This window comes from Myotis myotis, unplaced genomic scaffold (genome assembly GCF_014108235.1).
Source record: "Myotis myotis isolate mMyoMyo1 unplaced genomic scaffold, mMyoMyo1.p scaffold_m19_p_12, whole genome shotgun sequence".
Lineage (NCBI taxonomy): Eukaryota > Metazoa > Chordata > Mammalia > Chiroptera > Vespertilionidae > Myotis > Myotis myotis.
The window spans coordinates 17,384,109-17,409,516 of NW_023416316.1; the positions used below are offsets into that span (position 1 = coordinate 17,384,109).

The following is a 25,408-nucleotide window of genomic DNA, read 5'->3' on the forward strand; positions in this document are numbered from 1 at the left end:
AAATAAACAGAGGATTTCCACTTCTCCTTATGAAAGAATAGGGCCTTCCTTGACTGTAAGGTATCAGTGGAAACTCAAGCTCATTTCATTTCTTTTCTACGTCATCACTGACAGAAATGTGGCCAGAGAAGAGAACAGTCCCTTCAAGATTTACTAAAATACAGCTCATACCCTTTCCCTTGTCTCCACCACCTCCTTCCCGAATTTCATCAAACTGCTCAGGCTGGAAGTTCACACCCTTCATGCTCTGCTCTCACCCCGTCCCAGCCCTACACCTTCCCGTGTTCCAGCCAAAACAGATTACTCGTGCTCCGTGAGAAAACCGGGAATGACTGCCCACTGCCAACTCCATCTACTGAAAATACACCTAATAACAAAGACCAAACCCAACTCTGTCTCTTTAGTAAAACAGTTTCCCTTAAGTCCCCTCAACCTAATGTGTTCAGTCCCCATCCAAATCCCCACAGCACCTTCAGCCCTCTTGGTACCGGGGACACCCCACCTGGCACCAGAGTATTGGAAATGTGTTTCTCCCCCCAACCTTACTACCTCTCTCCCAAGTACAGATAAAATATTGTATTTTATTCACTGTACCTCGGATTCCTCCCTGTACATATTTGTTGAAAGAATGAAAAGCAAGGTAAAGCAAGAACACACTTTTAAAGGATTCTATAGTGAAACTAGCTTGGAAGTGGCGATATTAAGTATAATTTTTCAAATCTTGGCTTGGTTTTGCTAATTTCCCTCAAAATATACTAATTTATATACCTCTTGAGAAAAAACAACAACATTGATATTAGATTGATTTATTGCTTTATCTAAATATACAGCTGGGACATAGTAACATTTTCATTAATAATGTTGGTTTAATCAAATTTAATCCTGAATATAGATGAATGAAAATTTCTCTCTCCATAAATTTTCCTTGGCCCCTGGCAACCAGACTCCCTCCTCCTCTTGTGAATTTATTCCATCTGGAATCATGTGGCTCAGAATCTGGGCAGGTTGATTTCTGCTACGGAAATGATTTCCGGGCTTACACTGAGCATTGATTCCTTGAGTGTGATTCTTGTTTGAGTCTGTTTCATCAGAAATAAAGAGTTTTGATTACATGACAGTGAGATGATCTCCTTTAAACAGTACATTTCTCAGTAGCTTAAACTCTTCCCAAGAAATGTCTCTTTTCATAGGAAGAGAAAAAGTCTCATCCAGCCTTCTTACCTCCAGCCTCCGACTCATGCACACTTCTGAAGGCCAACGCCTCCACCTGTGCACCTGACCTTGTGCAGATTCCTCTGGGATGGCACTCTATCAATTTCGCCCTCTCCCCTATAGCTTCAACCTTTCGCCAAGATGCCGCCTTCCTTTTAGTCCATAAAAAGAATCAAGTCCCTCACACTAAAAATAGGTGAACTTCTCTTGAACCTGCATCCTGTTCAAGTTACTGTTGAATCTCTCTTCCAGATTTCCCCAACAGCACTCGCCTCTTGCTGTCTCAACATCCTCACATCCCAACCACCCCTCGGCTTATTCCACTCTGCTTTCTGCCCCGCCACTCTGTTGTATACGTTCTTGTTAAAGTCCACACCTGCCGAATCTAATGAAGACCCTTCGGTGTGAATCAGCTGACTTCATTTTTAAAAAACACTGTGCAGCACTCCTTCTCTGCCTTGGAGCCCATGACACCATATTCTCCTCATGGCTTTTCTCTTCTATCATTTCGTCAAATGTTCATTTGGTTCACTGTTCTCCTCCTCTTCCTTCTTTTCTTAACCCTCACCCGAGTATATTTTTCCCATTGATTTTTTTTTAAGAGAGTGGGAGGGAAGAAGAGGGGAGAGAGAGAAAAAGAGAAACATTGCCACAGAAGAGACACACTGATTGGTTGCCTCCTGCACATGTCCCTACCGGGGCCAGGGATGGAACCTGCAACCCAGGTACGTGCTCTTGACTGGGAATCAAGCCCACGATCCTTCCGTGTGTGGGCCAATTCTCTAACCACTGAGCAACTATCCAGGGCCGTTCACTTCTTGTTCCACACGTTATCCCTGGAAAATCATGCCCAGTCTTGTGCTTTAACTCCCACCCACATGCTGACATCTACCCAACCTAGATATTCAATTTCTTCCCTGAACTCCAGCTTCCATATACAATTGTATTTTCTTTTCTTTTTTTTTTTTAATATATTTTATTGATTTTTTACAGAGAGGAAGGGAGAGAGATAGAGAATTAGAAACATCGATGAGAGAGAAACATCGATCAGCTGCCTCCTGCACATCTACTGGGGATGTGCCCGCAACCCAGGTACATGCCCTTGACCGGAATCGAACCTGGGACCTTTCAGTCCGCAGGCTGACGCTCTATCCACTGAGCCAAACCAGTTTCGGCTACAATTGTATTTTCAATGTCACCCCCTGAATGCTCCACAGATATTTCAAACCCAACATATGCAAGACCAAACTCATCTTTCTGCATAAAGCTGTTCCTCCCTCAGGCATTCTTTAGCTCAGTTTTTGATACCGTTGCCAATCCATTGTACTTCAGATGGAAACAGGGTTATCATCTTGACCTCCCACTTGCTCCTCTCTGATAATCACCACACACATGTACTACCCGCCAAGCCCTGCCCAGTGGCCCCACAGATTTCTTTCACATCTCTTCCTCTTCAGCCCTGCATGGGCTCTCTCCTTCTTCCTCCTAAATGCCTACAGCGACCTTCTAATCAATTGCTGGTTCTACCTCTATCCAGATTCATCACCCTCAAACCCAGATTGTGCCTATACAATTGCACCCCCCTGCTGAAAACCCTTCACCAGACTCTATGCCTTAAACTCCTTAATCTGACACACTTTCAGCTTCTCACTTACCTCCAGCAACAATGAGTTCCTTGTAGGTCCTGCACACGGAGCGCTCTTTCTTGCCTCAATGCCTTTGCTCATACCACCCCCTCTGCCTGGGTTGCCCCGGTTCCCTCTCTTTCCCTCCTCATGAGTAACTATTACTCATTCTTTAAGAATCTGCTTAGGTACTGTCTCTTTCTGGAAGTCATCCCTGAGACCTTGCCCTTCCTCCTTGCTGCCATATCTCATGGATATATTTCATCACCCATTTTATTCCATTGTATTTTTATCAATGGAATTAAAAGCTCTTGAGGTTAATAGTCATCTCTTCTTTATCTCTCTTTGACATCAAAAGCATCTACCTAGCTTGCTTCTAGCAAGGTACCCTGCTCAGGTAAAGTTCCCAAGCAGTGTTAGTTCAGTAAATGCCTGATTGAGTAAATGCATAAATTGTTTCTCAGCTGGAAGGAGCCTCAAGATGGACCCTTTGACACAATTCTTTCAGTCAAATATGATTCTTAAAAAACAACAAATTCAAATGAATGGCAATTCTGGACTTAGTGAAAAAGAAACTTGTATCACTTCCTTTCTCGCAGATCAGATAATGTCAAAGGTAACTGCTCTGTCTTCCAGGCTTTTCATTCTTTCCCCCAAATATCTCCAATATATAATTTCACCTGACCCCGTGTGTGTGTGTGTGTGTGTGTGTGTGTGTGTGTGTGTGTAACGCACTGCTCCTATTTCATCTGGGGCTCACCTAAATAAACCCACAGGTAGATGACACAGATATGCAGGAACTGGGCCAGAATGATGGAGAATCTCAGCATTAACTTTGTTTTGCCTTATGATTCTCTCTTGCGTTCGCCCCTTCATGCAGGAAGCATCGGGTGTGCATAACTGATTGTGAAAATTGTGAAAAGTGTTTATGTGGCGCATTCCCCTCTTCCAAACAGTTTACTCACTGTTTGTGCCTAAACACTCGGCGATAGCTTTCGTGCTGAGCTCGACTTTCCCATTAGCTTCTGTGTGTGCGCATGTGCACCCACACAGCTGCAGCCACAGCTCTTACAAATGCCCACCTTGGGGATAACATGTTTGCCTCCTGTCCACGTGAGAGGTCGCTCAGGAGAGACTGATGGAGTTAATACCTTAGTGAGACATTCGTAAAAATATTATTGAGTGTCCAACAACATAGTGGTAAAAATAGCTAACCTTTCTTGAGCATTTACCATTAGACAACCTGCTGAATGGTTGGTAACCATCAGTCACTCTGAACTCTGCGCAGTAACTGCTACCATAATCCACACTTGCTAGATGACAGGTCTGAGGGTGTGAGAGTCCAGTGTCTTGTGACCCAGCAGCAGCAAGGGGCAGAGCTGGGATGTAAGCCCAGGTTTGCCTGTTGCTGGAACCTGGGACGTTAGACTGCCCTGTGCTGCCTCCTTCCAAGAGCAAATGAAACTGCCCCCAACTCCAAAGGTTTCAGGATTTCCTCTTTCCAGCATAGAACTTTCTTTCCCAACATCTTGATCAAATGTTCCTGCTCTGGTGGAGGCCTGAGCTGACTGGGAGCCCCGCCCACCCTCCCACAACATCCTTGCCTCGGGTCAGCCTCCGCACAGAACAAAACCTGGTCTGGAAGCCATTGCTCTGTGAAAGCGGAGAGTATCTGGTGTATTACTTTGGCTCCCACTGTGCCTACAAGCGTGCCTTTGGACACAGCCAGTGCTCTATCCACAGGGATGTGGTTCTGAAAGGGAGCACCCCCACCTGCGGCCGACACCTGGACTCCCATGAGCTGCCTGGACAGGCCACCAAAGGATAACAGCTCCTCAGGCCTTTCAGCCCCAGAGGGGCGAATGCTAGCTATCTGGAAGGCACAGGTGATGGTTCAATTGAGCCTGAAGTAGACACTCAGAAGGAGGCTGGCCTGGGAGCTGTGGCAGGGGCTGGGAGGCTTGGTAATTCATACGGATCTTCCTAAAGGGACCTTCCTCTTAGGATTTATATTTTCCTAATCATGTTTTCCATGCATGACATGGCCAGGGAACAGCTCCTCCTTACTGGAGAAATTTGTCATCCCACTGGGATAATCCCCAAGTTATTCTAAGAGTTCCTGCTCCGAACAAATCAAGCCAATCAGGAAGCTCCTCCGCATGGGCTGTGCCTGCTGATTGTTTCCCGCTTGGTCGCTTCCTGCTATTGTTCCCCCACATGTTCTCAGAGGCTCAGCCACTGAGCCCTGCCCCTTCCCCTCAGGAGCCCGGGGCTGCAATCAGGGCTTTGGGTGGAGGTAGACTAGGCTCACAGATCAGGCACCTGGATGGGAGAAACGGGCCTGAAATGAAAATAGGGGTGGTTAGAGCCAAAACCACAGCACTGGGTCTCTGGGGCCTTGGAAGAGAGGTTTGAAATGTTCTGGATCATTCATCAGTTGCTTGTCAAGCATGTGTTGAGCTAATATCGTAATAGTTGCCCAGGCTCTACTTTTGGTAAAGTCATCATCTGATGGAGAAGGCAGGTGTATAAACAATTACAAAGCAGCACTCAGTAGAGCTCAAACTGGAAGTCCAAAATGCTACGGGGATGCAAAGACCTGAGCTTGGCTAACGCTGCTTAGGGAGTGGGCAGGGCAGGATACAGGGGCTTGAGACATTTCAGTAGGATCTTAGAGGCAGAGAAGGGCTTGGGGGCCTTCTAAAAGGGCTCTGAGACAGAAATGTGCAAGAAGGTTCAAATGAGTGAGTGAGGCCCTCTGTAGGACTGGGTTATTTTACTTGTGAATAATGGGAAGAGAGGAATGGGGAGGATGGGGGGGGGAGGGGCAGTCCAGGATGGAATGGCTCTTGAATGACAAAGTGAGTTTAGATTTGACCCTGAAGGCAACAGGAAAGCATTTAAGTTTCTTGTTTGTCTGCCTGTTTATTTGTTTTAAAGGAGTGTTTAGAGTAGCTTTGTTCTAGAAAGACCACACTGGCAGCCATCTGGAGAATAAATGTGGATGGGTGATGGGTAAAAGGTGCAGAATGAAAGCAAAAAGATCCATTGGAATTGTCCAGGCAAGAGATGAGGAGGATGTGTTTGGCATGGACAGTTGTGGGAAGCAAACAGAGGTTTCACTGATTGACTTTTATGTTGTAATGACATTGCGGATTTTCCAAGTCAACCTTTTTGCACTACTATGGCCCCCAGGTTGGGCTGGGAAAAAAAAATGAGCGACACTAAATTGTGAAACTGTAAGTAAAAGTAGACGGAGCTAGACCAGTGGCTAGAGTTTGTATGAGGTCAGCAAGACCTTCAGCTTTTCCTTCCACCCACCTTTCTCTGGACCTCTTCCCTGTGACTGCCCAACTGGCAGAGACGCCAGACGGCTCTGTTTCTTGGGGAAAGGGAGGAAGCAAAGCTGAAGCCAGCCATTTCTGCTCCCTGTGATGGTCGAGGGTAGCAGTTTTCAACCCGTGCAGCACGGCACACTGGTGTGCCACAAGAATTTTTAAAGCAATTTTTAATGCAATACCTGACTATTTAGTCAGGGGCACTGACCTCTTTGCCCTCAGATCATCAAATACAGAAACGACAACAATAGTCATCCAGTATGAATGAATAAAAATGATATTTTTTTTTGTCAGATTGGCAAAAAATGTATGTTTTGGTGTGTCGCAGGATTTTAGTAATTAGTTTATGTGTGCCAGGAGATGAAAGGGGTGGAAAGTAGCTGATCTGGGGTACAGTGCTGGCCAGGTGAGGATGGAATGAGGATGAGCCCGCCTGCCTTGAGCTCTGGGACACCAGGCTTAAGGCAGCTGAGTGAGCCAATGTCCTACTGAGGCCCTGGGGAAGGTAAGGAAGTCACACACACTACATTATCATGGGGGTTTGAGGCAAAAACTTTAGAAACTAAAAATAAAGCTATACATATTCTCTCTGATGAACTTGAGAGACTTATCAACACCGATTCTGTTTTACAGCAGTTTAGTGTATTGAGAAGTCGAAGGAGAATGATGTCTATTTCTGGGTTTTCAAATCTAGAAGGAAAATGGAATTCTTCTCGTGCCAACAGCCTACCAATGAGAACCTTAGATACAAAAGGATTCACATACAGGGATCACAGCCTGGGCCAGAAATGAAGCCAAATTAGAGAAGCTCTTGGAAACAACTCAAAAGTATTTCACATCAGGCCCAAAGAATAACACCCTTTACTTGTGTTTTGAATGGAAGACCTCTCTCAAAGAGATGATCAGATTGGCCATTTGAAATGGGAACCCTTGGATATAGAAATAGTAGTACACTGTGTTCCAAAATAATAATTAAAAAAAAACCCCAAACGATCCACCTCTTCCTGGTGGTTTGGCTTGTGCAGAATTGGTGCTGCCCCCTATCGCCCTGTTCAGCTGTGGCCCCACCCCTGAGTGGTCCCACCATTGTCTATTATTTCTGGATCCTGAAGCCAAGGGAGAACTGCCTGCTGAAAGCACAGGGAAACCTCATTGCAACTCTCTATCGCAACACAGAGTTCAAGACAGACCAGATTTGTTGCTGAGATGGTACAGGCGCCTCCGAATGGGCAGTCTCACTCAGAGGCATGATATGTTTTTGTGTGAATGAGTGAAGGACCACAAGCCGCCTGGGCACATAGGAGAGTTCTCAGATTCCCACAAAACCCAGATGATCCTAATAATAATAATAATAATAATAATAATAATAATAGCAGACATTTGTGTAATGCTTTAAGAGCTTACAAAGTCCTTTCACAGCAATTAGGGATTGTGTGGGTTTTTTTTCTATGTTGCAGATAAGAAAATTGACAAGAAGGGAAAAAGAGAAGTCAGAATCCAAATACCTTTCCTGCCCCCCAACCTGATTTCTGACAAGTGTCTCCTGATTGTTTTGACCAGCAGGAGGCAGTGCAAACCAGCCGGCATCAGGGGGTCAGGCAGTCTGCCACTTACTGGCTGACATCCTGGGCGAGCACCTCACTTTCCTTAGTCTCTGCTTCCTTGTCTAGAAGATGGATATAATGATGCATATGGAAGAGCTAATTCAAAGCTATGGAGACTGAGTCAATATTTAAAATATCTCAGACAACTGCCTGCCATGGGATAAGCACTAGTTAAAATGTGTATTCTTCCTTTCTCTTCTAGTGCTTTTTAAAAAATTGAATTTAAAAATTATCCTGCATGTGCTACTTTACAAGACAAACCAAAACATGCTTTTTAATAGAATAAATTCAAATTAAGCTTCTTAATCATGTGGTTTGTGACCCATAAGGTAGATTTAAGAACACACATAGATCCATATGTTAAAACAAATTATCCAAAAAAATGTAAGTCCTATCACTTGAATGCTAAAAGAACAATTAAAGAATTGGTTATTGGCTTCAAGAATGGTGTAAGATTGACTGTGTGTGTGTGTGTGTGTGTGTGTGTGTGTGTGTATACATACTGAAAGAAAATCCAGAAAATTGAATTCAAGTTCTCAATGTGGGAGAGACTTATGTGCACCTGGGGGGCCATCTAGTGGCAGGTGGAGTCATATTCCACTAGCTGAAGTCCTATGTTAGGGGTTTTAGGTAAAGCATCTGAGAGGAAATTGCTGTGGTTCTGCAGATTTGGTGCCATGTGGCTACTTCAGAAGAGAAGCTCAATATATCAATGTTAAAATGTCCATAACTCCGAAGGTTTCATTCTTTGTTCTTGCAGCAGTGTACTGCTGTAGTGTCGGTTGCAGAAGTCTCCAGCTGAGCCACGTAACCTGTGGACCCTTACTTGTATAATAATGCTCTGGAACAGGGAGAGAAACTGGTTGAGAAGGTCCAGAGGCTCCAGCCTTCAGGAAGCAATGGCTGGGAGTATTTGTACCCACTTCCTTGAGACCATCGCTTTTATAGGAGCCACGTGACATAAGACACCATCGATGGACGACAGTAGATGTCCCAAAAGACCAATTGTAAAAAATCCAACCAGTGACCCTGTGGTTCAGTATGGCCAACCTCTCCCAACACACATGTCCTCCCAACCACTGAAGGCCAGTCACTGGCCTGACATAAGACCTGTGGCTCTTCTAGCTTCTGCAAAGCAGCAGGGAGGCTCTGCAGAACACACTCCCGCAAAGCCTCCTCCCGCCCGGAGTCTGGCTCTTACACTTCTCTAACACGTGTGTGTCCCTGGTCCTTCCCCAATAATCATGGTCAGGAGTGACATTTGGCTCAGAAGGTCAAGCATAAGGAGAGGTTCATGAAGTCTGTGAGGTTCTAAGTGCTGAGAGTGGGCCTCTGTGATTTCAGGAACCCCAGCAGCCAACACAAGGCCTTACACAAAATAGACCCTGGGCGTCTATGAAACTGAGTCGGGGCTTGCACCCATGTGCATGGCTTGCTCTCCCATGTTCTCTTCTCATCTGGGCCGGGGTAAGGGTATAGCTGTGCTCCCTTTTGGACAGGGAGATCCTCCTAGAGTGAGCGGGGCACATGCATCCTTGGGTTTCTAAGTCCAGCCAGGACCAAGGGCATAGTAAGTGTCTGGGGAGAGACCAGCCCTGCTATGAGACTTTGGGTACTTCTACTCTGAAGGCTAGCTAAGGAGTAGCTGAGTAGCCAAATAAGCTCATAGATGTGCTCCACCTTTGAATGAACTGAACTCAACAGAATCAGCAGATAGAACATAATTCAACGATAACATATCTTACCTGCCTACAAGCATGGCTTTCTGGGGGGTATCCAGCGACTTTACCACATTAAAATGATGGTTTACTATACAGCATTTTAGGGACCCAGTGCAATGTAAAATGATAGAGAGCTGAATTGACTTCATAATGAGAGAATGCTACGGTTTTGATCTCCTCCTCCCATCAAGGCTCTGCCTCTGGCTAGAGAGAAACAAGACCCACAGAGGACAAACTCTCCACTGCTGTAGGGAGAGAAAGATAACGGGATACCAACAGGAGCAGGGAACCCACTGGGCGCTAGGCGTTGCTTAGACACTTTGCATGTATTAGCTAAGTTAAGCCTCACCACAGCCAGAGGAGATACATATTATTGATTCCACTTTACAGATGGGTTCCATAGCTTGCCCAAAGTCCCTTGAAATCAATGAGGAGCAGAGCTGAGATTTTAGACCAGGCATCTTCAAACTACGGCCCGCGGGCCACATGCGGCCCGCCGAAAACATTTATCCAGCCTGCCGAAAACATTTATCCGGCCCGCCGAAAACATTTATCTGGCCCGCCGGGTGTTTTTGCCGCCGCTGCCTGTCCTGCTTAGCAGCCAACTCGTCCCGGGCCCGCAGTGCGCATGTGTGGAATGTCTGAGGGACAGTGAACTGGCCCCCTGTTTAACAAGTTTGAGGACCTCTGTTTTAGACCAAGGTCTGTTGATGCTGAAGAACATAATATTTTCACTGCATCTGTAAGAAGTCCCTGCTCAGTCTTTCAGAACTCCCAATTCATGGCAAACTCTATTCAGGCCCAAGACACTGCTGAAATGTCAAAAAACAACAACAAAGACACAGCTGAGCAGGTCTAGAACTCTTTCCAAGGTTGACGGTTTCCTTTCACGGTGCAGCACTGCTTCTACCTGGGAGCTCTCCAACTCTGCCTGATGCTTTCTCGGGCCCAGGCCAGATCTTGCGGTTCTTGAATGCTCTGTCTTATGTGCTCTCTAGTGCCCTGATCCATCCTCTGTTGGTAGATTGTCTTCCTCCATCCTGCCTGATTCCACTTAAACTGGCCACCTGCCCAGTTCCCAGTCTACCCTTGATTTCTCTACCCCCCGCTTTCTCTATATGTAGCATTGAACCAGCATCCTAACTTCACCACTGGGTTTATGACAACTCCCCTACGCTGGAGCTTTTAATCACACTCCATGGCCTCTAGGGTAAATTCTAAGTTCCTCAGCTTGGCATCCAAAGTTCTGTCTGATGTAGCGCCAGCCTGCGATTCTAGTCCTTTCTCCAGAGCTGCTTCTACAGTTAGGTCTGCGGTTATCCTGCCTTCAAAGTGACTGTAGGTCCTGTGCGGAAGGACCATCCCACGGCTCGTATGTCTGGACCATGGCTCCTGACGAAGAAAGTGACTCTGGGAGAGCAGCAGTCAACTGTTCACTGTCCTCCCTGTTTCCACGCTTTCCCTCCCTTCCCTGGGAGAGACAACATATCAGACAGTGACAACATCCATATGGAGCCAGGCCCCTTCAGCTGTTTACAGTAGGTGGCTGAGCTGTGAAGAGCCAAATGAGCTTGACAACCAGCTGACATTGCCAGGGTAGCTCCACGCCAACACCCATGTGGCCACCGTCTCCTAATGGTTGCATCACCCAATAGGAAATGCCCAGCGCTAGCAATGGGATCTGACTTGCAGCTGTATGGGCCAAGGCCAAGGTCCCCATTTTCCAGTCTGGTTCTGTCTAATGATACCCATGTGCACGGGCTCCATCTCAGCGACAGCCATTCAGCTCACATCCCCACTCAGCCTTCATAGTGCATCTCCTGTAACCCTAGAATTTCCTTCCAATTCATTGAGGCAAATTCAACTGGACTTAATATCTTTTATTTTTTTTAGAAGTGGAACCATCACTGCTTTAAAAGATTCAGTTATTCAAGTTCTGAGTTGGGACCACACTGTGCTGTCTGTGGTCAAAGTTCACTCTCTCTTGGTGGTAAGAAATAATTCTTGGAAGGGGACCTTCTAATATCACATGATGAGAATCATGAGTAATGGGAACATAAGTCCAGAAGCTTCAGGTCTCTGCATACCCAAAGTTAAAGGACCTGGAAGAGTTGTCTCCCATGATAACTGAGTGGATAATAGGTCTCTAGAGCAGCGGTTCTCAACCTGTGGGTTGCGATCCCTTTGGGGGTCGAACGACCCTTTCACAGGGGTCACCTAAGACCATCGGAAAACACATATATAATTACATATTGTTTTTGTGATTAACCATTATGCTTTAATTATGTCCAATTTGTAACAATGAAATTGGGGGTCACCACAACATGAGGAACTGTATTAACAGTTGAGGCATTAGGAAGGTTGAGAACCACTGCTCTAGAGGGTAGTGCATGTATCATGTCCATCTCTAACCTGGCTTGGTCTCCACCAGCAGGGACTGTGCCCCGAGAGAGCCATCTTCCCCCCCCGCCTGACTCTACTAACACCGTCGTGGCCAGGATGGTGCTGGCCAAAGGGAAAGCCACTCAACTGTAGACTCTCCACTCCCTTCTTTAAACTAGGAGAAACGCACATCCCTCAGAAATGCTGGAAGTTAGTCCTGCCTGAAGGCCGAGGGCTCAACAAGCCAATTGCTCTTAGATGATGTTGCAACCACGGAGAGTCTTAGAGAATGAAGAGCCAAGTTTTACTTCTGCTTTCCCAGACCTAAACATCTCTCTGGGCCTCCTCTTGCCACCTGACAAAAATTCTTAGCATGTCCCCACGAGAGCAATCTTATTCTTGTTCCTATTTACAGATTCAGCTGGGACATTAACTGATTTTCTCAAGGTCAAAACCAAAAGATGTGTGTGTGTCTGTGTGGCTAATATGAAAATGTCAGTGTCTCAGAGCCCTGTCCTCAGGGCAGACTACCCCAGGTGGGAGGCCTGCATTGTTTATGAAACAGCTGCTCCCAGGGAAACCGTATCATTCTAGAGTTTTCATTTGGAGTTTGTGATTCCTTGTCAGGAATTGAGATTGCTTTTGCATTAGCTACAGGGAAAGAATGGCAGCTCGCTCTCTCTCTCTCTCTCTCTCTCTCTCTCTCCCCCTCTCCCTTGCTTTTAGCGTGGGAGAGCACAAGGGGCGTTTCTCTAAGTGTCCAAGTGGTGGAGGTGCCGCGTCAGCCTGCCTAGGCGTGTCTGCTCCCTGTCACAGCCCATTTGGGTCCTCCTGGTCATGGACCTGCAGCCACCAGGCGCTTTGCCTGTAAGAACTGCATGTTGTAAGATTGTAGGCTGTCCTCGCTGGAAAGGACCCAAGAGACCATCCCCCGCCTTCAGAAAGCACAACTGGTGAAGACTGCGCAAGAAACCACCAACACGGCCCTTGATGTTTGCAGTCCACCGAGCATATAGAAGCATTAGAAGTGACCACGTTACAAGCTACAGGGGCAGAAAAATACTATTTTCAAAGCTTTTTGTAGAGGGGAAACCTGAGGGATGGCAATCAGAGGCCAAAAAGCCCGGGACCAGCTGCCAAGACAGTTGACTTTGCACAATTCCTTCAATTACAGCAATTCTTCTAAGGGCTGGAGAACGTAAGCGTTCCCCAAAGGTGGCTCTGATGTGGTCTCGGTGTATGGATAGAAGTCTCCTGCTATTTTCATAGTTCTGGGCCCTTTAAACCCAATGTTTCTGGCCAATAATGAGGCAATTAGAGTGAGGGAGACAAGAAACTTGGGAAATGTCTGGCAGCGGGCTCTGCCACGGAGAAGCACACACGCAATGTTGACATGCTTGAGAGCAGTTCCTCCCTTACCTGTCTCAGCTTCCTAAGCTGACCACAGACCACAGGCATCCAGATTGCAGAGCCTGTCAAGACTGACTTTTCTGTGTGGCCAGGGACCACAGAGGAAGTGGAAATAGCCAAGCACATAATTTTCATCTCAAAGGAGAAAATTTGTGATTAATCATTATGCTTTAATTATGATTAAATACAAAGGAGGATCCTTGTATTGACGAGAGCTGCTCCAGTGTGGGCCTGGGTGTTACTTTGAGAGGAAGCGAGTTCCCTGCTACGTTGGGCCTTTGGGAAGATTGTTTATCAACTCCCACTCACTGGGTTTATGGCACCTTTGAACTGTCATAAAATCACTGCCTGTGCAAAATCAACACAGCACTGGATGCAACCATGTCTTTTTACCTCGGAACTGACTTCTGTGGCTCAGTGCTTCGGAGAAGCCTCATATTTTCAAGCAACTGAAACACTGTCATTCTGCACTGAGAATCATTATTATTTTCATAAATCTTTTGGGGGTTCTATATTCTGAATCCACTTGATGGGTTATTTTTATCTTAGTATCAACACCTATAACTCCAGGCTTTAGAGCAGTGGTTCTCAACTAGGGGCTATTTCTGCCCAAGGGGACATGTGGCCATGCTTGCAGACATTTTTGATTGTCTTGACTAGGGGCAGGGGAGCAGGTGGTGCTAGTGGCCTCTACTGGGTAGAGGTTGGAGTTGCTGCTCAATATCCTACAACACAGGACAACCCCCACAACGAAGATTTATCCGGTCCCAGATGTCAACAGTGATGCTATTGAGAAACCCCGTTCTAGAAAGATGAAGGAGGAAGCAGTAACAGTAGCAATGCTCTTTCTTGCTGTCAGCCTGCTGTCCTTGGCACTTCACAAACGCCCTGATCTCTACAGGTTACAAGTCTTCATTATTATGCCCAGTGTACAGGGGAGGAAATCAGTCCCAAGATTACATGGTTTGTCCAAGACTAAACGACTGGGAAATGCAGGACTAGGACTCAGACCAAGGTCAAACTCTAAGGGCCAAGTTCCTAATCAGCATTCTGTGCTGGGAGCCCTTTACGTAATCACACAGTTTCCAACAGGGACTTAGGCTGTACACATGCAGCCAAGAAAGTGGACTCAGGAGCAGAGGGCTTTGGAGGGACAAAGGAACCAAGCCTAAAATGGAGCCTGTATTTCCTGAAGGAACCTGAGGGGGGCAGCCTCACCAGTCACGATGATCACTCACAATGGCCCAGGCCCAGCCCCTTGCACATTTGGGACACTGTGTCCTGAAGGAGCATGTGTCGGGGTGGAGGAGGGAGGGTGACACTACCTGTCCATCCACCTGCATCCTGAGGTGAACTTCAGTATGATGTCACTGAATATCACAGGTCTCAGAAATGTTTAGCTTGAAATAACTTTTGTTGAGATTTTGGACCATGTGCTTTGGAGTTAGGCAGAGCTGAGTTCAAAGACTCACTCTTTCACTGATGAATAGGGTTGTTTCAGGCAGCATGTTGCTTTACCTCCTAAGCATCAGTTTTCCAACTGTATTATGGGTGTCATCATGATCACTGCTATTTCATGGGAGTGTTAGAGGATGAAAAGAGAAAATGAAGGAATTAATGGGGGCCAAAAAGCTAGGTCAGCACCCAGAACAGAGTAAGAGACCAATACATATTAGTCATCTAGTATATATAGGTATCATCTAGTATATCTAGTTTTATTTTGGTGAAACAAAAAGAGAGGGAAAGAGAACAAAGTTGGATTGCTGAATGTGGCTATGTGGGCGGGGCACAGGCTGGGAGGGCACAGGTATGGAATGCCAATGTGGAGGCTCCATTCCCCGCTGAGAAAAAACAGTGCCTCATGGAGTTAAAAAATGGCAAATAGGAAGAGCACATTAAATCCCAAGCAAGTGTCCACTGCGATTCCAATGAGCATTTCTGTGGTTGCCTTTTCTAGAATAGTTATTCGTGGGTGACTGTCTTCTTGGTTCCAAAATCCCATAATATAACACACACAAGCTTAGGCCTGATTTAGACCAGTCTTCTGCTCTGAGACTTAAGAATGTGGAAAAGTAGATGAATTCTGGTATCCATCAGACACAAACAGAGGCACTCAGGGAATCTTAAATTGGAAGCAGAAATGAGCCAGCCCACTTGCATCTTGAATTTTCTTTTAAAAAGTTACCCTCTCTGGCTTTGCAGCTGGGACCTCAATATTTTATTCAATGAATATTTGATGTGACATATTTTAGAACTGACAGCTGTTCAGATGAATGAGTCACCTCTGTGATGAGTCAGTTACACACGGGGCTTTTGTTTCCTGAGAGTGTAACCTCTTTCCCCCATTCTAGCCTGCCTTCAAACCCATTTCCTTCCACAATAGTGACTTTCCTCTGCACAGGTATATTTTTTCAGAGAAGGGATTTCTAACCAACCTCTCCAATGAGAGGATTTCAGAATCCCGGAGCTGAAAGATCCTGAGAGAACTCTCACTGAAGAGATGAGAATACCAGAGAGAATGAGACTCTCACCCAAATCACACAGCAAAATTTCAGCAGAGCTAGAACTAACATCCTGGCTCTGTGACAGCTCATTGCATTCCCATGTACTACTTTCCTGGGGTAATTCCACAGCAGGGAGCAAAATTCCCCCATATTTCTCACAAATCAAAGAAAGTTAAGAACACTATATTTCAAACACTTGACTGAAACATGATGACATGAGAAAAAGAGTCTTAAGTGGGAAAATCACAATGCAGACAGGCCTTGTTGATTGGAGCAGATGTGAAATAGAGCTAGTGTGGATCCAACTGTCTAGAATCTCCAAAAGCATCAATACGAGACTCAAGTGTGGCCCCCCGGGGACTTATCAAATACCACGATGGTGGGGACAATGGTTGACAACAGGCCCAAACCGGAAGCCATCCTTTGGGCTTTCTCAATATGGTGCTTCAATGGGAAGTAAGGCATACAGAAGGTGTGACATTCCAACTTTTTTGTTAAAAAGAAACATTTTTAAAGAAATCTGTGTACAGATGTTGCTTTCAGCAATTACGACTTTTCTTCAAGTCTATTTTACTTCTGGTCTCTAGAGAGCCAGGGATATAATCAATAGACGGCACCATCCTGACGCCGCCCCAGGAAAAGTTGTGCAGAAGGATGACAACCTACTTATCCATTAGTATGAGCAGTTCTCTCCTTCTTCTCCCACCACTCTGATGTCATCACTTCAAGGCATAGTACTCTCAATGTCAACCAGAAGTCTTTGAAAAATGGTGGCATTTTCTGGCCTAGAATCAGCCTAAAATCAAGGGCCAGGGTTGTCTTGCTTTATCTATTTGTGTGAAATCAATTTTCTTATAAACACTATTTACTTTTCACTTCCCTTGGCAATGTCTAGGTATTAAAATGGGATTTCATTTTATGATCTATTTTTTTTCCATTTACAACAATTTTTCTTGAGCCTGACCATGCAAAAGTATTACTTAGAGCATCCTTTATAAAAACAAATTACAGGGCTTGTCACCTGGGTCACTGAATCCAAATTTCCTGGAATGAGGCCTGAGAGTCTGTATTTATAAAAGCTTCCCAGGTGATTGTATGCCCAGGATTTAATGGTCTAATTACATATTTCCTTCCTTCCTTCCTTCCTTCCTTCCTTCCTTCCTTCCTTCCTTCCTTCCTTCCTTTCTTCCTTCCTTCCTTTCTTCCTTCCTTCCTTTCTTCCTTCTTCCCTCCCTCCCTCCCTTCCTTCCCTCCCTCTCTCCTTATGAGCTATTATAAGCACTGCATATAACAGTTTGAGAAGAGAGACAACATTCTCAGTTCCAAAGTACTAACAATTACAATGAACATTTTGGAAGGAAACATGCCTATAAACCTGGCTACTGGCACTATAAAGAATTTTAGAATCAGAATTAGAAAGATGGGTATGTTCTTTCTTCTTGAAGGTATCTAGGAAAATAGGCATATGTTTAATTCTCGTGCTTTAAGCCTTTATCATATTCAGAATGGCCCAGACATAAAATATGAAGACGTGGCCTACATCCTATGTACAGCTGAAGTTCTGAGTTACATTGCTACTATCTTTTCTTGTTCTAAATGAATGACCCAAATTTCCTTTCATCTTCCCTTGTGGACATCCTCCCTGTTCTCTGAGTTCTATTCTCTCTCTTGCTACTTCAGGTTCTTCATGTTACTCTCAGTTCAACAGGGACCAAAATACCTTCAGGGCACAGCTGTACTAATATGCTTCATAGTTTGAAAAGAGTTCACATATCTCTTTAAGAGAATCTAAGTTGTTGCTGGGGAGAGACTTCGACTAGTGGACTGAAATCTAAAGATCTACAGATTAATGTTTTGCTTCACAGTTCTAATGGTTTGCAGCTCTAATTTCCATTAGAATTTCTTTATTGAGCAGTTCAGCTGCATCTGATCTGTAGCCAGTTTCCAGATTCCTATTGTATAACAATCAGATTCTGAATTTCATCTCTAAGTGCACAACGCTGCCCCACCCCAAACCGGAACCACGGTTCTTGCCATGGACACTGCGCCCAGGCCACCTGGTCCCTAGGATTTTCCAAATTGGACTGGAGAGTAAACTCTCAGGCCTGCTCGGCCAGGCAGGGGACCCCGATACACGGTGCACCCGGCCCCAATTCTTTGTTCAGCACATAGCTATGGAGCATCGACTGTGCGCCAGACCCATCTGTTGTGGTTATGTAAAACCAGTAAGAAAGAAGCAGGAACATGACTGTCACTTTTAACAAGGCGAAGACAAAGAGATCCTGTATCGCGTCAACAGTCACTGCAGCGGGAAGCACCATGGACCTGTCGCTTTGAGACTTAAAAACAAACCTCCGATAAAACCACTTCTCAGAACTGCCTTTTCCTCTCCAATTTACTGTCAGTATTTCCAACAACCCTTGGCTCCCTCTTTTTGTCTAAGATGCAGCAAGCAGAGCCACTTCTGAGAAGAAAACCCCGCGGCTCAGGATTCTGAATAGTAACATCCTGCCCCTCACCTGATGGCCTCTGGGCTTCTAAAAGGAAGTCCTTTCCTTTCCTGAGGTTGTGAGTGTGTGTGTGTGTGTGTGTGAGTGTGTGTGTGTGTGTGTGTGTGTATACAAGCAGGGGTAGTGCAAAAGTAGGTTTACTGTTGTCAGTACACGAAACAGTTTATTCTTGTATTATTATTTATTAATTATTGTATTATTTCCCATATGAACAACTGTAACCCTACTTTTGTTCACTCCTGTAATGAGCAAAGTGTAGCCAAGATGCTCTGAGCACCCTTTAAAATGTTTTTTATTGATTTTTAGAGAGAGAGGAAGGGAGAGGGATAGAGAGACAGAAACATTGATTAGAAAGAAACATCCATCAGCTGCCTCCTTCATGCCCCCTGCTGGGGATAGAGGCTGCAACCCAAGCATTTGCCCTGACTGGGAATCGAACTGGGGACCTCTTGGTTCATGGGTTGACGCCCAACCACTGAGCCACACTGGCCAGGCTCTGAGAGCCCTTTTAAAGGACATTAGGGCCCAAGCAAAGTAGGGACACAGGTCAAGGGCTTTCCACCTTTGGTGGCACTCCTGGGGTCTCCTAGGTACTCTCAGTCTTCACTCACTTGGTATAAATGGCTGGTAGCAAGTTAGCTATTACCCTTTGTATTTTAAAAGAGCTCATACCTCAGGAGAAAGAGCTGGTGCTCCAGAGTGAATTTTGGGCAGAATTCGGTGGGATAGGGTGGGGGTAGGGGTTGGTTCTAAGGCAGCTACACACACCACCTCCCACCACCACCCCATATCTCTGGTTTTATATCCTGGGACCTCTCATGGCTACTGTTCCCATGTGGAAGCTATGTGGTTGCTCCTGCGTCAGCCTGGCCAGCCCTCGGCCCTAGGAAGGCACTTATCTCCCAGCTTGGGATGTTCAGAACCTGGCGGGGGGGCATATAGGAATCAACTCACCCTCTGAGCAGCGGAAGCAGACTATCCAAAGTTGATTTTGGGAGAGCAGGCACATAACCCACAGGGTCGCCCTCTGTTGGGGCTCCTGCTCTCTCCATTTCAATCCAAGGCCCTTGGTTACAGTTTCCCCGTGTTGGATTGATCAAATATAGCAAACTGAAAACAGGCCTACTATATAGCAGCAATCAGCTAACAGCTTTAGCCAAAGGAGGAAAAAGACAAAAGCTGACAGAAAAACTCAAAGGGGCATTTGGTGAAGGGACAAGCTGCCTACAACACTTCATTGGTTCCTGGAGACATCACTGAACCGTATGACAGCCCAATACCATAATTATTACTGAGAGTATAATTGTGGATTCTCTGGAAAAGTTTAAATGGTATCAATGTACTCTGTTCAGGAAGATAATCCTAAATCACTGGATAAAGGGTGACTGCATTGAGCAGGCCCCCTAGAGGACAGTAGTGGTTACTGCACTGTAAAACCACAGCCTGGGGGCGCTGGGCGGGAAACCACCTACCTCTGAATGTTATCTTCCAGCTGTTTGACTCTGAATTCATCCTCCTCAGACTGCCGCCTCCTGGCTTCCTCCTCCTCCGCAGTGCCAGCGGGTATGCCCTGCAGCAGCCATTTTTCCCGAAGCACTTTGGACTGGGGATGAGACAAGAGAACAGACTGATGACACCTTTCAATCCACAGCACCTCCCCATCCTCAGCCTCCGTTTTAGCTGTGACCCTCAGCTTCCCCCTGAATCGCTGCTTTCACCTCCTCACTAACTTGGCTCCCTACTTCCCTCCTGTCCAATCCCTGGAGAGGGGTTATTTCTAAACTTCTATTATTAAACATTTTGAAAACTTAAAAAAACACACACAGAGGAAACTGTAAAATGAATGCCTGTGTAATCTCATTTAGATTGAACAATTATAAACATTTTGACATGTTTTCTCATATATTTTTTCACCAGAGCATTATAAAGTATATAACAAACATGATATTTCACACACACATATTTCAGCATGAATTTCTTGTTTAAAAAAGAACATTTTTCTATGCAACTGTGGTTGCATTATAAAAATTCCTAAGATCACCCAATATTCAGTCCATCTAAAAGTTTCTTTAAAAGATTAATCTATGTCATTCCTTTTCTTAAAAACTTTAATGACTCCCACCCATTCTCAGAAATGGTATCCAAATGACATTAAAATCTCTCTCTCTCTCTCTCTCTCTCTCTCTCTCTCTCTCTCTCTCTCTCTCTCTCTCTCTCACACACACACACACACACACACACACACACACACACACACACCACGTGCTAGTGTCCTAATGCATCCTGGAGTGAAATGGAAAGTGTTTGTGTTTCAGGTCAGTTGCTGGGAAGGATGGTTACTGCTTTGAGAAGGAAAATGAAAACAGATCAAGAAGAAGGCATGTTGAAACTCCCTAAAATGAAGAGCAAGGTGAAGAAAGGAGGTAAAATAATTTTTGATTGGGGTCTCCATTACATGGATCCTAGACGGCAGCTGGCGCTATTGGATGTCTGCAGAGGCTGGACCCTGGGCACCAAGGCTGAGTGTCCCAGTGGACAGGTGGGTGGTCATAGGAATGGACCACCGTGAGGATGCACGGCCACGTCTGCCAGAGGCAGGGCACATGACCAGCTCTTCCCAGCAACGACAGGGACGACACTATGAAGCCAGTCAACATAGCCTTATAAAGTATAATGGAGTTCCTTGGCTCCCTGACAGAACCTCTATCAGAACCTCATTTAACCTCTTACACAGGGTGAGCAAGATGCAAGGAGAAGAAGCGCTCATATTGATTAAGAGCCAGGTCATGTATGACTTGGAGCCAATTAAATATCATTTACAGAAATGAGAGAGTGGGATGTGTCTTTAAGGTTGAGGACACAAATTTCATGCTCACTACAGTTTCCTTTCTATTGCTCTTAGAAGCAAAAGATATACAATTCAATTTTTTAATTAATTTATTTTTAAAATATTTTTTACTGATTTCAGAGAGGACGGGGGGGGGGGGGGCGAGGCCAATGATGAGAGAGAATCATCGATTGCCTGCTTCCTCCACACCCCCCTCTGGGGATTGAGCTGCAACCCAGGTGTCCTGACTAGGAATCAAATCATGACCTCTTGTTTCATAGGTCTACCCTCAACCACTTAGCCACACCGGTGGGGCTAGACTCTCATTTTTATTTGGGATTAAGGGTTACTTATTATGAACCTATACTTATTACCTATAAGATGAGGTACTAAATATCACTAATATTTAGTAACAGTGAATTTACAACTCACTAGTGGTTCTTTGTGTTCTTTTAATACATTTTTATTGATTTCAGAGAGGAAGGGAGAGGGAGAGAGAGAAAGAAACATCAATGATGAGAGAGAATCATTGATCAGCTGCCTCCTGCACGCCCCCTGCTGGGGACCGAGCCAGCAACCCAGGCATGTGCCCTTGACCAGAATCGAACCTGGGACCCTTCAGTTCACAGGCCAACACTCTATCCACTGAGTTAAACTGGCTAGGGCTTGCTAGTGGTTCTGATTCACCATCACACTAAGAAGTCCAGCAGCCATTCAGCACCCTGGAGACCCTGCCGGGTACACATAAGCAAATGTTGATGGCTGGAAACTCATCCTTGCAGAAGGCCCTTTTGTTAGCAATGCTGCATTAGGGTGGCGGCCAGGTAGCCATGGTTTTTCTTGGTGTTCTTCTTGCTTTTTAATTCTAAGTCATTGTTGGTGATTTGTTTGCCTACTCTTCAAGTGCACAGAGAAGCATATTGATAGCACTTGACCTGTCGCTTTCCATTAATTAAAGACATGAGTCTGTTCATGTGTAAGGCGTTCCTAATTGTACTGCTGAAGTGATTGTTGACAGGAACCGACCCCTCATTCCAATACGCTTAAATAATTACACAGCACTCACGGGTAACATATTTCCTGCAAATGTATTACACATAAATAGTTTGCAACGACTGCCAAGAAGAACATAAAAAAGTATTTAGAAATTTATAGAGCATTTTTAAATAACATAAAATTAGGTGTCAAAACTCACAGTATAGTTTGTTTACTTTGTTGCTCTCATTTCTGAGCTGAACTGCACCCCACCCCCCACATTCATATGTTGCAGTCCTAACCCCCACTACCTCAGAATGTAACTGCATTTGGAAATAGAGCCTTTATGGTTAAATGAAATCATTGGGATATGCCCTGATCCAGTATGACTGGTGTCCTTACAAGAAGAGGGGATTAAGACACCAACATGCACAGAAAGAAGACCATGTGAAGACACCTGAGGCAGACAGACAGCTGCAAGCCAAGGAGACAGACCTTAGAAGAACCCAATCCTGCTGACACCTTGACCCTGAACGTCTAGCCTCCAGATTTATGAGAAAATAAATTTCTGTTTAAGCCACCCAGCGTACAGTATTTGCTATGGCAGCCCCCGCAGCTACTGTACGCTCCAGCGCTTTATCACTTCCCATTGGAGGGTGGGAATGGATGGGATACATTGGTTGGGCTTCCTAAGTGGACTAAAGAAGAAAAAGAATATTCAGAACCACTGTTCTCCACTCAAGCCACTCAGAATTTCCCAGACAGATCATGCTCACATACTACGAGAGGCTGTGTTGAACAGTAGTTAACAGCCTGGATTCTGGAGCCAGTCTACCACTTATTAGCTATGCAACCTCAGTTTCCTCATCTGTGAAATGGACATGACAGCAGGGCCCATCGTAGGTTTGTATAGAGGATTAAATGAGTTTATACACTGAACGTTCTGGGCCCATACTCAGTACTAGAGAAATGCTTATTCTTGTTCACCCTGTTCCTTTGGCCTTTCCTGCTTTCACCTGAGAAAGAGCAGGTGAGAAAGATGCCACCTGAGAAGCCTTCTTCCACTTTGGCTGGCAGGGGCTGTGGCTCTGCTCTGTCCCCTTTGGCAGGGAACATGTGCTAGCGGATAGAGCGCTTTCATACTGCCCCCAGGCTATTTCTTTTTAGATCTCCCCCCTCTACACTCCCAGCTCCTCAAAGGCCCGGCTTAATCCTTATTCACCTTTGCATCTCATTGGCGCACCTACCCCAGGTCCAGAGAATGAATGAGTAAATGGGTGAACTGGAAAAATCTTGACTTTCTTTCACTCTAATTACTTGGGGGTGGGGATGTCACACTTTCACAGTGCTTTCCATGCTACAATGTTTGACAGCAACCTAGTTCAACCCATAGAAGGTAAAAACCTTATTAGGATTTGGGGAGATGGATATGTTGACAACCTCAGTCGTGGTGTGTGTAACCTTCTGAAAAGGCAGCCAAGGAGAGTTCTGGCTTTCTCTGCCCTACCAGTTATGCTCTGAAGCCAGAGCAGCTTCTTCTTCTTCTTCTTCTTCTTCTTCTTCTTCTTCTTCTTCTTCTTCTCCTTCTTTTAAATATATTTTTATTGATTTCAGAGAGGAAGGGAGAGGGAGAGAAATAGAAACATCACTAACGAGAGAGAATCACTGATCAGCTGCCTCCTGCATGCCCCACATTGGGGATCGAGCCCGCAATCCGGGCATGTGCCCTGCCTGGTAATTGAACTGTGCCCTCCTGGTTCATAGGTCGATGCTCAACCACTGAGCTACACTGGCCGGGCAAGCCAGGGCTTCTTGAAACGCAAGGAAGTGCTGCCCCTGGGAATGCTGTCTCTGCTCTCTTCCACCAACGGAGGGTCTAACGCCCTCACTTCTGGCTGAGTTAGTCCTCGCCATCAGTCAGTGCTTGTGACGAAAGCAAACGGGTGGCAATGAGCACGGGAAGTCCATGGGCTCCCAGATCTGTCTCTTCTCTGGATATGGCAGTGACATCCCCCAAACATCCCCAACAGCTGGAGCCAGGAAGAGAGGGTCCAACAGAACTGGGCTGTAGGCCTGGTCTCAGGAAAGTCTGTTTCACAAAAGCATTCTGCCGTTGCAAACACAAAAAGCAGAGATGATTTTTCACTTGGCTCCAAAGTCGTGCTGTCAGGGAAACCACCTCGTCAAATGCATTTGCCTCCAAGGGCTTCCTTCACCGGCTGCAGATCCCCTCAGCCATCTCTGAGGGCTGACTGGGTGGGAAGGGTCTCTCAGTACTTGAACACTTGAGCTGAGATCTGAGACAACACACGCACACGCATTCTGATCACGCGCACCCATCAAAGCCCCCGTCCCTTCTCTGTTCTGGCTCTAACTGGCTGCCTGAGTGTCTCTGAATTAAGTGGCAAGCAGAGCTCAGCAGAAGTGAAAACTAAAAATAAGAAGTTGTTTTTATAATGCCCTTATTGTCCAAATAACACACATCAAATGTATCGCAGCCTACAGGTGCTAAGAACTGTCAAAACCTCGCATATGTCGCCCTTGCCAGGTGGCTCAGTTGGTTGGCATGATATCCCATATACCAAAAAGGTTGGGGTTTGATCCCTGGTAGGGGCACGTACAGGAGGCAACCGATGGGTGTTTCTCTCTCTCTCTCTCTCTCTCTCTCTCTCTCTCTCTCTCTCTCTCTCTCTCTCACACACACACACACACACACACACACACACACACACACACTCTTAGGTGAGGATTAAAAATTAAAACAAAACTTGGCATTTGTCAAGTGGATGTGACCGTAAGAGTCACGACAAGGAGGGAGCAGCTGGCAGTACACAGATGGAGCCTTGACTGGGGCTCCTGGAGAGCAGGATGGAGAGAGCTCCTAGAGTAAAGCCGGTCCTTACTCTTCGGGCCTGTCCAGCTCTGTAAAACAAGCCTGGAACACAGCCTCTCCGGGGGCAGCCTGCCCAGGAGCAGCAGGAGAGCTCACTGAGATGCAGACTCCAGGGCCCACCCCGCAAGCCGCTGATTCTGTAAGTCCGGGAAGGGCCTGGTGATCAGAATCTAACAAGCTCCCAGGTGATGCTGCTGTCTTGCTGCCAGTCCCAGGACCACAATTGAGTAGCACAGCGTGAGGACCTGTGGCCACCCAAATGCCTGACAAACGCATAAACTCTCCGCTGGCGAGCCAAGCACACTAACGCTGAAAGGAGCTCCTCATCCTCTCTCAAAGCCGTTTGTCCTCCTGCATCTCCATCTCAGGCGCAGCTGTGCCCCCATCCCTTCCTCCGGGCCAGACAC

General features: G+C 45.9%; 1 protein-coding gene across 4 annotated transcripts in view; it reads right to left on the reverse strand.

The window, feature by feature from the left end:
* PALM2AKAP2 (PALM2 and AKAP2 fusion) overlaps positions 1 to 25,408 on the reverse strand; it is a 377,089-nt gene that overhangs the window by 184,122 nt on the left and 167,559 nt on the right. For all 4 annotated transcript variants that reach the window (XM_036330053.1, XM_036330056.1, XM_036330055.1 and 1 more), the window contains one exon: positions 19,779 to 19,909. In XM_036330053.1, the coding sequence (XP_036185946.1) occupies positions 19,779 to 19,909 (131 nt within the window). The remainder of the gene's footprint in view (positions 1 to 19,778; positions 19,910 to 25,408) is intronic.